The 15,564-nt window shown below is 42.4% G+C and overlaps 3 protein-coding genes across 6 annotated transcripts; 1 reads left to right on the top strand and 2 right to left on the bottom strand.

Annotated features, from left to right (window-relative positions):
* The first annotated feature begins 949 nt into the window (after window positions 1-949).
* On the top strand, window positions 950-2,155 carry BCIN_07g05730 (hypothetical protein). The gene is made up of 3 exons (XM_024694168.1): window positions 950-1,073; window positions 1,123-1,227; window positions 1,395-2,155. Exons 1-3 carry the CDS (start codon window positions 1,070-1,072, stop codon window positions 1,484-1,486), a joined length of 201 nt encoding a protein of 66 aa, XP_024549957.1. The 5' UTR covers window positions 950-1,069; the 3' UTR covers window positions 1,487-2,155.
* Window positions 2,156-4,804: 2,649 nt separating this feature from the next.
* On the bottom strand, window positions 4,805-11,258 carry Bcubp12. 4 transcript variants are annotated; one of them, XM_024694165.1, is made up of 8 exons: window positions 10,141-11,258; window positions 7,924-10,088; window positions 7,578-7,840; window positions 7,153-7,528; window positions 7,017-7,058; window positions 6,335-6,962; window positions 5,953-6,285; window positions 4,805-5,868 (listed from the first exon to the last, which is right to left on the bottom strand). In XM_024694165.1, the coding sequence occupies exons 1-8, from the start codon at window positions 10,400-10,402 to the stop codon at window positions 5,459-5,461; spliced, it is 4,479 nt and encodes a 1,492-aa protein (XP_024549955.1). In that variant the 5' UTR covers window positions 10,403-11,258; the 3' UTR covers window positions 4,805-5,458. The 4 variants fall into 4 exon arrangements, with proteins under 4 accessions (XP_024549955.1, XP_024549956.1, XP_024549953.1 ...); XM_024694166.1 differs by having other exon boundaries at window positions 6,335-7,058; XM_024694164.1 differs by having other exon boundaries at window positions 4,805-6,285.
* A 1,104-nt stretch (window positions 11,259-12,362) lies between these two features.
* Window positions 12,363-15,285, bottom strand: BCIN_07g05710 (hypothetical protein). The gene has a single exon (XM_024694163.1). It carries the CDS (start codon window positions 14,846-14,848, stop codon window positions 12,599-12,601), a length of 2,250 nt encoding a protein of 749 aa, XP_024549952.1. The 5' UTR covers window positions 14,849-15,285; the 3' UTR covers window positions 12,363-12,598.
* Between the last annotated feature and the right edge of the window lie 279 nt (window positions 15,286-15,564).

Here is a 15,564-nt window from a genome sequence, read left to right as displayed (position 1 = left end):
CCAGTGGGTGCACAGACTCACGGGACACTCACGAAGAAAGCACAATTTCACACCAAAAAAGCGCTTTTAATAATTTAACTAAAATTCAAAATATCTATGAATTTCTTTGAAATTTACCTAGATACATTTCGAGCATGAGAGTATCGTGTAGTTTCATAATTGACTCAAAGAGATTGATATTAGCATTTTTATAAAAGAATATATAATACCCACCAAAACTTTTAGTGAGAGAGCGTACTACTTGTTTTTTGAGCTCAAATCTCATTTTTTGGGGATAAATCTTGAAACCCTTCTTTTTGAATGCTTTAATAATACAATATACTAATCTAATCGATATAAAGTCACGTTTCAAATTTTAATTGAATTCTGAAGCTGATAAATTTGAGTGTGAAATTGTGCTTTCCTGTCACGTTGTCCCGTGAGTCTGTGCACCCACTGGTGGACTAACTAAACCAAGATATTGTCTGAAATTGAACGATAAATTGGTCTCAAAGTTTTGGAAGTTTTATAGAATTTTCCATGTATTGATTTCACTTCGATAAGCTAATAAGATCTGAGATCTAAATTTCGATTATGATTCGTCTTGTAAGTTTGTGGAAGGGAAACGGAAGGAATAACGTTAGATGAAGCGTTCGAATCCTTTTTTTGGGCGTCCGCCCAGTAATAACGCGAGAGTATTGCGAAGGATATCTTGCTTTGTAGATTTTTGATGAGTCAGTGATTTTCTGGCTTCTAAGTTTACAGGGGCTAATTGGATTGGTAGAAGAAAAATGGATTTTAATGTAATGCACATGATTACCACCGGACCTTAGGACTGTAATAAGTCCAGGGGAATTTCAGTCTCATTCGTCTTAGCATGGTGGTGATAGGTTCACCTAGTGAATCTGCACCTATGAGTATTGATGTCGAACGTTCCTTGGTTGGTCCAAGCTTTCGCATCTGCAATTATGAGACGGCGCACTCTATTCAAGTACTGATACATCCTCCGTCCCATTTCATAGCCCGGTCCAACTTAAAAATCAGAAGCATCATACCAAAGACCTAATTCTCTTTATTCCTGAGCTCAGCTATGAGTGAGTTGTATTTCTCAACTAAATACTCCATACTAATGATACCTTCTAGTTCTAGACAATACTCTCGCTGTAGTCTTCGGAATTGCATCAATAACCATACCTACTATCACAGCTATTATTTTGAGGAACCGTTCCTCAGCACACAACCCATCAGGTTAGTTATATTTTTATATTTTTAATAGCGCAATCTTTCGAGGAGTTCAAGCATATGGATTTTTCTCTCCCAAAATATCTCAGAAAAAGGTTAAAGCTTGATACAGGCATGTTTTAAGTCCGGAATGTCATTTCGTTGGAAACCATGCTAATTAGTTGTTATACTAGGAGACCTCGAGCAATACGCACACCAAGCCCCCCGCGGATATATGATGATGGAGGAAATCCATTCAGTACGTCGCTGGCATGCGCAACGATAAGAAAACAGACGGACAAGACGAAGGAGGAAGACAAGGAGGGGAAGAAGCCCACAGACGGCATATACATTTTTGGTTTGGAGTTGGTATATATAAGCGGCGTAAGGATATGGGTAGAATCGCGATAACTTAATTATGCGTTTGATACTATAAATTACTGCATATTTAGTGTATAAAGCGTTCAATTCGTTCGTTGTCTGATAGAGAATGAAGTAGTGAGATCCAAATATTATCACGTGACCATATCTGGACAATGACCTCTGAATTGATGTTCGACAAGCACACCTGACTTGTGCGTTGACATGACTTAATTCTTACGAGTTCATAATTCACGGCGATTTCGACCATTTCAGGCATACCAATGTTTGAGGTACGCTTGAACTTTGTTGCACTGCCTCGCTGACCGGTCTGGATTCCAAGCAGTCGCGCATCTTTTGCGTCTGTCCAATTTCGTGCATTTGAGCATGGACAAAACGTCGAAAACAGAGATAAGCAAGTCGCCAGATTTGCAAGAATGATATGGCTCTTCGCGCATTAATTTCTAATGGTCTTCAACAAAATCCCGATCGAGTTGATTAATGCCGCATTCAAGCTCCAGGTATAGTTCGTGACGTTCCCAGAGACCATCTTTGCGGACTATTGTCTTGTCGCGAAGAAATTGTTGTCATGTCATGGAAATGTGAGGCGAAAAGAAGAAGCGACGTCAGGCTACGTCAAACCGTTCGGGGCTAGTGTTTAGCCGCTCCCGAACAGTCACGTGAAAATATTGATGTTCAAACAGAATTATACTAAAGACTCAGAGACATTATAAGATAGCACTGTGTATGATACGCGAATACTTTGAAGATATCTGTTGAGCTTTATGACAGAGATATCAGTTTGGGAAACTGCTCAAACCAACTACCATGCCATCTACTCACCAGGCATTATCCGTCAGCGATAGTGAGGTAACAATGATCTTAGGAGGTATTATCAAACTTTTCGAGTTATACATATAATTCAATCACAATAGACATCTTATCCGGCTCCTCAGATGATAAACTTATGGAAAGTGATCACGAGATCAAAGTAAATATGATAGGTAGGATTCATCCACATTCAAATCAGCGTAGAATTGCTACCAACAAAGCTCTCCTACCCACACTCCCCCCATAAGCCAATCAGACGCGCGGTCAATAACATTACACTTATCGCGAACAAAACAAGCGAATAGGAATGATCAGAACGTCCCGCAATCTTGCGGAACGGACCAGAGAATGGTAGAGATCTATTCAGGGGTTAGTGATGATGCAAAGTTCTAGAAGGTTTCGAGAATAAGTCCGTGCGTTCGGTACGTACCGAGATGTCTAGAGAATACTTGCCTGGGCGTTAGACGTTTTCGGAAAAGAGGAGGGTATTCACAATTAAAGGCGCAGGCCAGTGGAATGCATGCATTATGGACTATGTAGAATTGTAGTAGTGATCTAAGTCTAACTAAGAAGGAAACATATTATATATGCAATAAAGGTGTACGTGTCGTATCTTTTCAACAGAGGGTTGGATAGTCTGAGATACGATACTGGAGTCTTATGTTGTGGATATAAATCCCCGAGAATGTGAAATGATGTAAGTGTTCCCTTTTTCTTTTATAATATTTTATGTTCTGATATGGTTCGAAGATTAATTCTACGATGCGAGATGACATGAATCTCCGCCTATCCACTAGTCGGCGGCTGATAAGATCTAGCTAATAGAGTCGGCAGACCGAAATTATTTTTCCCTCGTAGTATATCACAAAGTAGAATATTCTACGAACCTTTCTAGTTCATATGATAATAATCCTCATATATTCTGTACGGCATACCGATATTACAAGCTACACTATTCTTTTCTTTCAATTATCATCTAAGTTATTCCTTCTATTCAATATCAACATCAGCATCAACCCCAAACACCAATCCCATTGTCAATGTTCCTTCCTAAGTAATTAATACAACACAATACAATGCAATCCAACTTCACATTTTCTCCTCTTCCCTTTTCTCCCCCCCAAAAGTACCAAGCCCCCTCCCCAGATACCTATCTACCACACCCTATCATCATCTCGTACGAAATCAGAATTGATACTTTTATACATGAAGTGTTTATTCAATTTTGTATTCAATTGACCAGTCAAACTCGAACAACAATGTCACATAATAGGAACATAGCAGTGACTAAAATATCCACAAGGTCTACGAGTTGATGGGAAAAAGTAGAATAAAAGCAATACTGATCCACTCACCAACTACACCCAACAAAGGAATATAACCTCGATTCACAACTCATCATTCAACTACTTTACCTACAATAACCCTTATAAGAGCCCTGAGCAGTCCCCACAATATCACCAAGGAGTGACTAATTAATCAAAACACCCCGCGATGCATAAATATCAAGACCACATGCATGCTACATTGAGAAGACTTCAATACTTAAATCTGACGCGATATCATATATAAATTTCTATCCCTCGCGAAAAGAAAAGCATCTTCGCTTCAACATCTTCACAGATTTTAATAATATCGATTAGATCATTTATCAGATATTATCACCCTATCGCAAGCATAGGAATAATTCCATAACCTAATATTCCCAAGTCATTAAATCATACACCCATTCTTTCGGTCCTCCCCATCCAGAACACCTAAGCCAGATCTCAATCCTCAAGAACCAATTACTCTAGTATCCATCCCATCCGAATAGATCCATCCATATATCGCAAAAGTATTTTTGACATCCAACTCTCTCCCCCAAGTCAATCAATCAATCAATCAATCTACACAAATTTTCCCATCCTGAATATGTATCCCCATCTCCATCTCCATCTCCATCTCCCATTACCCAAAATCCAAAATCTAAGAATCCCCGAATCCCAAATACATATACAAATCCCACACTCACACTCACACTCACACTCACACTCACACTCACACTCACACTCACACTCACACCCGATGCACTCACCACCATAATGACCCATTCCCCCAAAATCCAAACATCCTCATCCTCGTCCACAAAGCCAAACCCGCCATCCCCATCCCCATCTCCATTCCCATCCCCATAATCCCTCTCATCTCACAATATTCCAACACCCAACCCTAAATTTCCCACTCAAACACAAGACAAAACAAAACAAAACAAGATTAACCTATCCCCCCTTCCCTTCCCTTCCCTTCCCCTCCTTTCTCTATCCCCCTCCCCCCCCCCCCCCCCCCCAGAAAAACATTCAAACATCACCACCAAAGCCCCCAAGGAGCACACCACACACCACACACCCCAAACTACAATACAGGAACCACATCAAATAACCACAAGATAATACATTATCTATACTAAAAACAAACGATGATAAAAGTCAAAATATCGGCGCGCCGAGAAGCTAGATCTAGATCGTGAAGATGTTCGAGAAATCAGGGGATGGGGGGGTGCAACACAACTAACTATACACAGTCCTAGAATCTGGTTTATAGACTTTCCTGTTTCGTTTTCAATTTCTTTCTTTTCTCTTCCCTTTCTTCATTCACCAGCTAACCAACTAACAATTCAATTCAAATCAAGAAAAGGAAAAGATTAAAAACCAAAAAATTAAAAACCAAAAGATAAAAAAAATTCAATATTTACTACATTTCATTTCATTGTATGTATGCATGCATGCATAGATGCATCGGATATTTTCCACCCCACTCCACCCCATCCTACCCCATCCTACCCAACCCTCTTCATCAAATCATATGCTATTCAGAGCAAAGAAAAAATAAAATATCATAACAGCATATTTAGTTTCATGTCTAATAACAACATCATTTGTGCACATCCACCAATTCTTTGTTTGTATAGAGTCAACTTTCTCATCTCCACCCCCCTTTTGCCAATAGCAATACCAAAACTCCTTTATTTTTCATGAACGACACTCATACAAGAAAATATGATAAATCAAAGGACCCCTAATCAAGTCTAAACCCCTTCACCCTCCTCAACATGTATTTCAGTAGCAGGTTCCTCATCTTCTGGGGTATCAACCGGGATTTCGTAATTGCGTTGCTCTGCTCGATTCCTTTGCTTTACAGCATTTGATACCGCCATCACGTCAAGGGGATTCGGACCCTCGACATCGGTATCGGGTATATAACTCTCTTGATAATCTTCGTCAACCATGGCATTATTAAACTCTAGCTCTCGCTCATCCTTGGTAGCCTGATCCGGATTCGAGCCATGTTCAATCCCATCGCTACCATATAAACTACCAGCTTCGCCAGCTTCAGAAGCTGCACCAGAAGCAAATGTTGGAGAATTATGGTTAAATGCTTCAAAACCCCATGATTGTTGATGAAGATTTGGTGCAACATTATTTTGATCTGACATGTCTATAGCTTCGTCAGTCTCAGTACTTGCTTGGACGTCGCTGTAAGAAGGTAGGTATAAAGGGTTGTCGTAGAATAGTTCATCACCTTGGGTATCATCGTTATCGAGTGGAGCATGCTCAAGAGCCTGTAGATTTACTGTCGTCCTCGCCCCGCCATCCTCCGAACCAAGTTCTGGCCGACGGAGAGCTGCTCCGACTCCTGTCAAGGCGCTCGGCGACCCATGCTGGGAGGAGTTTTCGCCGAGGCGTCTGCCTTCCCCCGAATCTTCCTCATCCGAAGAAGCGTTATCAAGAGAGTTCACAATGTCACGCAAAGCCTTACCACCAAGAGGTTCTGATGAACGTCTTCGGTAGAAAAGAAGATATGCGTTCTTTGTGACCATACTGTTGAGATTTTTCGTTTCTGACACCGAAGAATCTGAAGAAGTTAGTTATTGGTATTGACAGAGTTCAGAGAAAGATCATACCATTGTATTCATACCACTTTTGATCAGAGAAGTTCTTCGCAAAAGCGGTATAATGCCCTCCGCCCATACCACCGTAATGATCATCAACAGCTATCAAATCGTATATCTCTTCTTTGCCATCTTGTGATTCAATGACTCGTGATGAAAGATCCAATCCCTCAATCGGAAAATCAACATGGTCGACGAGCTTATTCCTTTGAAAGCCACTAGCGCTGAAACGTTTAAGATGCATGATAAGAATATCTGGCGTTCTCCAAATTTCGAACTTTTTACTTGCTCTACGATGTTCTTTGCATCTAGGACAATACCAAGTATCCATCTCGGAAAGGATTTCTTCCTTGCCGAATTCATCAAGGCAATCTTCGAGAGTGATACCTTGCTTTCTTCTCGACTCACGAGCTTGACGCTTTGAGTCAAGAGCTAAATCGACAAGAGTAGGAGGATTTTCATAAGTAGGTCTGCCACGGAAATTATCGCTGTCATTGTAACTGCCAAACAACGTTTCCCATGCATCTTCATTCCAGTCAACAACAATTCCTTCACCCAGGCGGATCAGAGGGCCATCATCAGGAGCATCTTGTTCAGACTCAGCCTCGGATTGATGTCGCTTTCGTGCAACTGATTTGCCCTTCTTTGAGTAAGTTTTCATGTTACGTGTGCGACGTTTATTCTTGGGACCTACCCTAGCGCCCGACTTTGGCGCAGCCGGTCGTACTGGAAGAGCCTATTTCACAATTAGCATTACTAAAAACCAAAGAGCCATTCTTTTAATAAAAGATGGAACGTGCTATCAATAATTTTGATGTTGAACAACTTACTCTATGAGGAGAGATTGGCTTCAGAGCATCATCGTCACTCTCTAAATCTTCAGTCATCCTCGTTATGCTTGGAGCGAGCCCATTAGTATCATCGCTGCTCTCCCTACTGGATTTGCTAGAGATGGATCCAGCTGTACTGTCTATAGCATCATAATCGTTTGAAGCGTCATCTTCATTGATTTGATGTACTTGTGGGTTCCTTTCGGATATCTTTGGGTACCTGGTAGAATCTAGGTTTACAGCCCAAGCTGTTGGTATGCCTCCCTTTGCGTCAACGATGTAGGAGATTTCGAAAAGATTCTGCAATTCAGGCGCAAGGAACTCTGCTGGATCAATCCATTTCGGCCGACGGCTATTAAAGACTTTCAGAGGTGCACTATCTAGCGTTAGTACGATATATCATGCAACGAGAAGAGTCGACTCACCCAGGACTTTGCTCGGTAGATTCATGAACAGGATTGGAATCTTTCATGGCCACGTCGACTAGTTCATCTTCCCCGTCCAAAGATTGAGCAACAAATTTACCGTCCCCAGATGAATCTGCATCAGAGCCAGTGGTGACAACCAAGTCTGGGTCAATACTCTCAGACGCGCTGGAAGGATCATATTCATCATTGATACTGGGCCATGTGGTGAATGTAGACACCTTTTCTAAAAGCTTGCGCTTGATGGCTTCTTCGCTTCGTGCCTGTCATGTGTCATGTCAATGATTTGATCAAAAGATGTCTAAAAGCAAGAGAGTATAAGAGCAAGTAGATAGGAATTTATTACCTCATTACGATTAACCACTATGAAATGAGGGGTAAGTGTCAGTTCCCACGAGCCCGAAGTAGGTTTTTTGCCAAATCTTTCACGCTTGGGGCGACGATGAAACACTGGAACAAGCAACTTCTCGGCCTCTGGAGAGTCCCAGGGCAAATTCTCGTTGTCTGTGGAGTTGTTTTTGCCGAAACCAGTATGCTTATTGCCCGAGTCTTTTGGCAAATTGGTAGGTGTTGTCTCCAGCTCGTAAAAGTTGGCTATGTCCTTAGCACCTTCGATGGCTTCCGAAGCAACTTCATGATCAAGGTACCACTTGTAGAATTTCCCTTCGTATACCTCACAGGAGAAAATTCTCTCCGCTGGAACTCCGACCTTTTGGCTGATTATACGCTTAAGCGTCCCAACGCTTGCATGCTTGTCTGTCTCAACCACTACAGAAACTGGCTTGTCATTGAGTGGAAAGAAATTGACGATTCGGGTCCAGATACTTTCGATCGGTAATTGTAAAGTCATATTGTTAAAAGGATCAAAAGTGATGCTGACTTTATCACAGTGTGGACAGACAAGAGTGGATTTATACATTCCAGTGAACAAATCTGCAATCACTGAGTCGTCCCGTTGCTTCGTAATATCCCAAACCTTGGTGGCCATTTCTCTGATCGCTTCCGGATTTCCGATCATTTCGTCAGTTGAATCGGGTTTCTCAATGTATGGCTTCTTCCTCACTCTGCTGAGATCTTCTTGGAGACCATCAAGTAAAAATCCGATGAATTCTTGAGAATCTTGTTGTCCATATCCTGAGAATTGAGTGGCAAATCTACTAACAGTGTTCTTGAAGTTCCGAGGTTGAACTGAAACTGGTGCAGGCTCCTTGTATATTTCCTTTAGAAGGTCTGCATATGCCTTAGCAACGCAACCTCCGTGACCCAGAGGATTATCGCTGTTGAGTTCTGCCTTGTACACATCGTGCACAAAATACTTGGTTAGCTCTTCCACACTTCGAACACACTGTAAAGCAGAGTTCATGTAACAGGTATTTCCAAGGTTACCAAGACCAACAGTTCCTGGCGTGCGTCCATTTTTCGATTTTCGGTTAAAAGAGCGAAGGTTATAACTGGACGATGGTGCTGGGCTATTACGACCGCTATTGTTTTGGCTGCTAACAATGATGCTCGAATTGTTTTTACGGCCAACACCGTTGGCTTTTCCATTTGGCGAGGCTCTGGTGTTCGAAACGAAGCCATCTTTGCCCTCGACAAGTTCATCGATGACAATTGCTTGATCATCTCCAAGGCCTAATTGGCCCAGATTCAAATTGCCATTGTAGTTTTCGTTCACTGTCGAATCCTCGAACTCAATCTTCATTCTCCCCGAATCTCTTTCCACCTTGGTGAAATCTGCGACACCCAGTAATAACTTCTTCCATGAATCTTGTACTTCAGGAGCCGTTGCATTAGTGTCGACTGTTGGTGTCCCAGGTCTGGATGAAGGAGGGGTAGCGGCGCCATTAGCAATTGAAAGGGCCGGGTCTGCAGCGGGCAGTGTTCTTGGCACTCTCCAAAGCCGTATTTTTTGCTTGATAGGGACCCCCGCAATCTCTTTTATGAGTTTCAAAAAGTCATGCATCCTCATAGATCTACTTGCAACAACTACAGGCGCATCCGGATTTGCAGACTTGGTGGCTGCATCCACTTTATCGCCTAGTTCGGACCATACACGGTGGATGTGAAAAATTGGAGGATGATATTCGTAGGACACATTCGCTATTGCATTGGGTCCCTTGTCGGGATTTGTGTTGTGTGCAAATCGAACGATTGGTTTCGTGCCCGTCATTATATCATGCCATTCTAGAACCATGTCCCATGCGTCGCCTGGAAACAATTCGAACAAATCTTCCCCGATTCCATGCTTCAGTTGAACAAAGTCCTCACGTCCGGGCTGAGGGATGATTTGCTGAATGATGTTAGAATTATCAACTGGCCCGATTTTTTCTTCCACCACTTTCTTGCTTTTCGCTCGAGCCTCTGAGGTATTCGAAGTAACTTTCTCAAGCCATTTCCTCGAAACCAGGTACGTTTTGTCGCCCTCGGTGAGTGGACCATCTCTCGCTGCTCTAATTAAACTTGTTACAGTCGCAACCTGAACGTCGATGGGTGGAATTTCTGTTTTGGGATCTATACTTGCACGTCAGTACTTCGATACACATACAACACGAGTGGATGTTACCAATGTTTTGAACATTCTCCGTGGCAGTTACCGATTGAGCAGCATCTTCTTTGGTAGATTCATCTCTCAACATATCCATTGATACTGCTCTGATTGCGGTCGGAGCTGCTATAGCAACCTCTGAGTCTTCTTGTGTATCTGGCACCATGACCATATCGACATCTTCCTTCTGGCTTGACAACGGTACATCTGGTTCTAATTCCGAAGCGGGTCGTTTCAACGGTGACGACGACCTCTGCGGCATATCTTCTGCACCACCCATGATCGCCCTGTGCCGTGGAGATTTTCCTCGTTGCTCTGATTCGAAAGCCTCGGAAGGAAATCGTCTTCGATTTTTACTGCTGGTGAATTCCCCGCCTTTATCGCTATCTAACGAGAGATCCGCGTAGGCCCCAGTTGGTGAACTCGCAGCAGAAGGAATATGATCGCCGGTAATGAAAATGGAAGAAGGTAGGCGGCTTGAAGGAATGTTATGAGGAGGTAGAGATTCTGCACGGTGGATTTCCTGGGCAGAAGTGTCGAATAAAGGCAGATCGGTGGGGGATTGTGATTCGCGACCTTCCACCGACGATATGGGGAAGTCAGGGCCTCTATCGGTTTCTATGCCAGGTACGATCTGCGAAGAAAGCTTTCTTTTCTTTGTGGAAGACGTCGTGAAAGCGAGCAGCCTTTGCCGCTCTAGATTCGTAGATGGTAGAAGAATCCAAAGTGTTGTTCGTAAGCATCGAAGGTTCCGTAATGCGACTGTGTGATTCCGAAGATGTAGGTAGGTCGGTAGGTAGGTAGGTGAATTGCTGTGTTTTTTTTTAGGTGAAGTTGGAAAAAGGAATGACTAAGATCATTTGCGAATTCGTGTCGTCATGAGGTATTCTAAAGAAGGAAAAGACTTGAAATTCTGATCTTTGTGGAAAATTCAAGAAAACGCACAATTTTTCGACCTTTTCTCTTGTTGTTGATGGGAGGGGGGGAATTTTTTGCATCCAACGTTGAACCTCGACGTGAATATAAGGAAGGGTATGTGCTAGGGACTAGGAACTAGGTACGAGGCACTATAATAGGTAGGAGTGGTTGTGCGGTGGGTGGCATTGGTGGTATTTTATTAGTGGGAGGTACTTGCCGCATGCATTGATTGATTTGCTCTAGAGATTTTAGATACTTGAGTGGTAATCTACATAAGTTAGTTAACTATCCTTATTATTATCTAAGTAATTCTAAAACTCTTTTTAATCTGTTCACAATAAGAAAAAGTAGATATGCAGAATAGTATAGATAGAGTAGTATAGCAAAGTAGTCTAGAGATTTTAGGTCTTCGAGTATAACTACTATAATCTATATATCCCTACTATCTGGGTAATTCTAAAGCTTCTTCTCCAATGTGTTATAGTCGAACACTCTATATTATAATTTCTACATAAATGCATTATTCATTTGCTTAATTAGTATATTTACAATAAGGAAAAGCAGGCGAATAGAGCAGTATACAATAGTATAGTAAAGAGCACCCTACAATCTATATATCCTCACTATCTCACCCACGTAATTCCAAGCCCTTCTCTAAAATGCATTACAACAAACAATATACAATAATATTCCATCTATTCCCAAAATCCAATCCCATTAATCACATACTCTATAATATAATATTATAATCTCTATATAAATACATTCATTTACTTATATATCCACTATATTCTCCATTCCAATTTCCATTCCCATCTAAATTTCTTTCATCAATTCACGACTCAACTCAAGCACTTCTCCCCTCCCCGCATTTAGGGCATAGGTTATCGTCCCGTACCGTACTTGAGATTTCACTGATACGCACACACACACACACACACACACACGATATTCCTCCCTCTCACATAGACATAGACAGACATACTTATTATCACGCGAGCGTCTAGAATGATCGACGCATGATTCACTTGTTAGTTGGTTGGTTGGTTGGTCGGTAGATAGGTAGTATGACACACTGTATAACTATATGATACACATGCATTACTTCCAACGCTTATTATTATTCTCTTGACAAATCTACAGAGTAATGACTTTTGCAAGATCACTCCGATTCCTTTCAAAGTTGTGTTGTGGATAAGACATCTCATTTCAGCCCAGCCAACTTACCAGGTTGATGGTCGCTACATCGTTCCTGCCCATGAAAATTATTCACATACATTTGTTCGCTATTTCAAAGGACACCAAAAGTATACCTAACGTTTTATAATATCAGTTTCATTACATATTGATTATCTCAACGAGTTTTCTCATACAATTTCCTGTATGCCAACCATTCCTTGCCAATGAACACCAAACAATGCCTGCCACCAGACAACAGCAAAATACAGAACTCCAAATGTAACTCTCCTTGAGCCCCAACTCCCCAACTGCCACTTTCAATACCTGTTCGCTCTTAAGATATCTATCCTACATCAATTTCTCAAATATGATATCTTTCCTAGACAAGAATCTCATCTGGATCAGTCTGAGATCCAGTTTCCGCAAACTCAACCATCTCCACATCGGACTTATGCGTGGCTTTCTTCCCACTTGCCATTTCGATATCCTTCAACTTAATTCCAACCTTCTCCATCTTATGCATTTTCTTCTCCATTCCATTGAAGACTTCATCTTTCAAGGCCTCGACCTCTTTCTTAACCATCTCAGTCTGTTCCTTGATAGTTTCAACTTCTTTCATTGCCTTTTCAGAATCCCCCTCTCCCTCTCCCTCATTCTCATCCTCATCCCCCTCGCCACCATCGCCATCTTCAGCCTCCTTTTCTTTCTTCAATTTCTCGATTTCCTTTTCCAACTTTGCCTTCTCCTTGTCTCTCTTCTCTCTTTCTTCACTCTCTTTCAACTTCGCTCTCTCTTTCTCTTCCTCTCTCTCCTTAACCCATTTTTCTGCTCCCTCAACAGCGTTTTCCGCATTTCTCTTGTGCTTCAACAAGTAACCTTGAATTTCTGCTGGACTGAACTTTGCTTCAGGAACCTTCTCGCTAAAGAGCTTTGCTAATTTTGCTATTCTCTCCTCATCCTCAAGTTTTCTTTGCTCCTCTTCCGCCGCAATGATTCGATCCAATTCTGCCTGTATTCTTCTTTCTTTTGAAGGACTTCTCGGCTTCTTCTTGTGCATGCCCCGCTTGCTGACTGGTACCTCACTGCCCGGGCTTCTCCCTCTAGCAGATTCTGATTTGACGCTTCCGCCATCTGAAGATCCACTTTCAGAGCTCTTGAGCTCGGGATAATCTCCTTCGAGAGTTGCATAGATACTTCTAAAGATTTGTTCCATGTTTTCCTTAGTAGCCAAATCAAAGTGAACAGTCATGTCAACTCGACCGGGCCTGATAAGTGCCTCGTCTAGCTTTTCGATGTGATTTGTCGTCATAATGAGAATTCTACCTTCTTGCGATGCAACTCCATCAATTACGTTGAGCAACGCACTCAGAGAGACCTTACCTGAATGATCCTTGTCGCCGTTTTTATTTGCCATAGCCTCCATAGCTTTGGTTGCCTTGGTCAATGGAGATGCAGGGCCAGCCTCTTCGTCAAATTCAGAACTATCCTCATCTTCGTCATTGTCACGAGTGTGGGTAAGACCGGCCGTATCAATATCTTCAAGAAGTACAACACACTGCTTGGGAAGTTCGGCAAAAAGTGTACTGAGGGTTTCTTCATTCATCGAACCGGAATTTAAAGAAACGATATAGATCTTGAGCTTAAAATATCCTGCGATTGCGAAGCTCAGAGAACTTTTTCCTGTGCCAGGCGGCCCATGAAGTAAGTACCCACGACGATATGGGATACCGCGGTTAGAATACCATCGCTTAGTGTACGGATGCAGGTAATCTTTCATATCAGCAATGATGTTTTGTTTTACCACTTCATCGAGAACAACTGTAGAGAAGGGACGAGAGGTGCGGGAAAGAAGACGAGTCCAGCCCGGCTCCCCGAAGGAACCACCCTTGGCACCGCCTCTGTAGATGATTGTCTTGTTTTCATCGTTTTTGATAAAGGCTTGGCGGCACTCATCAAGTAACTCCTTGAGAATGCGAGGGTTTCTCCCAAAGGAAGAAATTGAGATTTCCTCTTTCTCACTCATAGCCGAACTATTTAATGATTGAGTCTGCAAACGTCTGAATTGCAACAATCTCCTCTTGTACCAAAAGTAATGAGTTCCAAAGCTTGGTGTGAATCGGACTCTCTTCTCCTTTTCAGATGCTTTCTTTGGAACGGGACTTCCATCCTCGTCGATCTCAAAGTCATCCTCCTCCTCCTCATTTTCTTCGTCCTCATTAAAGTTCCACATGAACCACATACGACTATTCAAATTGGTACTGGCGACAAAATGACGAGATCGTTGCGCAAAAGATTGTTCAGATATCCATGCCATTACCATGTTATACATTTCATCATCCATGCGAACATCAGCAGTTGACATAAAATAAGCGTCAAGCTCAATCCAAAACCATGTTTCGAGATATTGCCAACAGAATATCAGTATACCCATAATCACGAGCATGGGTATGTAGATATTAAGGTCGATGGCGGTGTAGTTCTTCAGAGCAGTTGCGAAGAGTGAGAATCCCGGGAAAAACATATCGATTATGTGAGGTTGTGAGTAGCCAAAAGTTGCCTGCCCGGTGCTATCTCCAGCTGAATGGTGTCCGGGATTCCCCATCGTGTCGTAAGGAACGGAATCGTTCATGTTGGCGATGAACTCTGATGAGTTCTCGCAGTCTGGTGGAGATGCAAGAGTCTAAATATGTAGATAACTTGGAGAAATAGAATATGTGGACTAGTCTGTATGAACGTGGAGTCACAAGTAGTATACGTAAAGGAGGGCCTCTTCTCGCTAGATACGTAGCAATACTTGTTTCTTTTCAGGTAAGAATGTAATGAGAAAGGATGTAATGTGATATTCCCGATAGAGTCATGAGGTGATGAACTTTATATTCAGGAATATGTTGGCGTTTGGACATCTTGTCGCTCTGCTATACCAACAGGCACACACACAGTCAAACGGTCTTAACCGATTAGACCCCGGTGTTTGCTGTGGCTGTTGAACAGACCTAGTGAGGCTTAGCATCTGACTTCAGTGCGCTTACGGTCACATCATTGGTCACGACCCTGCTGACTAAACTCAATTCCGTATATTTGTGAAAAAGGCTTGGCTTGTGGAAGAATCTCACGGTATATTGCCATTGCGTATGTGGTGGCACACCCTGTTGCGTGGAGGCTCAACTCATTGAACGGTGACTACTCGCGCAACTGCTCCAGCCTGCACCGGAATTTGTGCAAGCATTAATACACTGAGGAACGTTCATCTGATTCAACCAACTAGGTCGCCTCCTCGTGTGTATCCCCTTCACTTCCATATTTGCACTCGGTGAGGAATTGTTCAGCCCCACAATTCGGCCAAGG

The sequence above is a fragment of the Botrytis cinerea genome, chromosome 7 (genome assembly GCF_000143535.2).
Source record: "Botrytis cinerea B05.10 chromosome 7, complete sequence".
NCBI classification, from domain to species: Eukaryota; Fungi; Ascomycota; class Leotiomycetes; order Helotiales; family Sclerotiniaceae; genus Botrytis; species Botrytis cinerea.
The sequence above is the reverse complement of the archived record's forward strand: the minus strand, read 5'-3'. Positions and strand labels throughout refer to the sequence as shown.

Coding starts and splice junctions, on each gene's coding strand:
- BCIN_07g05730 (XM_024694168.1), top strand. Junction 1,228..1,394: donor CTCAGCACACAACCCATCAG/GTTAGTTATATT, acceptor TTGTTATACTAG/GAGACCTCGAGCAATACGCA.
- Bcubp12 (XM_024694167.1), bottom strand. CDS start 10,402: ATGGGTGGTGCAGAAGATATGCCGCAGAGGTCGTCGTCACCGTTGAAA. Junction 7,841..7,923: donor TAGTGGTTAATCGTAATGAG/GTAATAAATTCC, acceptor GACACATGACAG/GCACGAAGCGAAGAAGCCAT. Junction 7,529..7,577: donor TCTACCGAGCAAAGTCCTGG/GTGAGTCGACTC, acceptor AACGCTAGATAG/TGCACCTCTGAAAGTCTTTA.
- BCIN_07g05710 (XM_024694163.1), bottom strand. CDS start 14,848: ATGAACGATTCCGTTCCTTACGACACGATGGGGAATCCCGGACACCAT.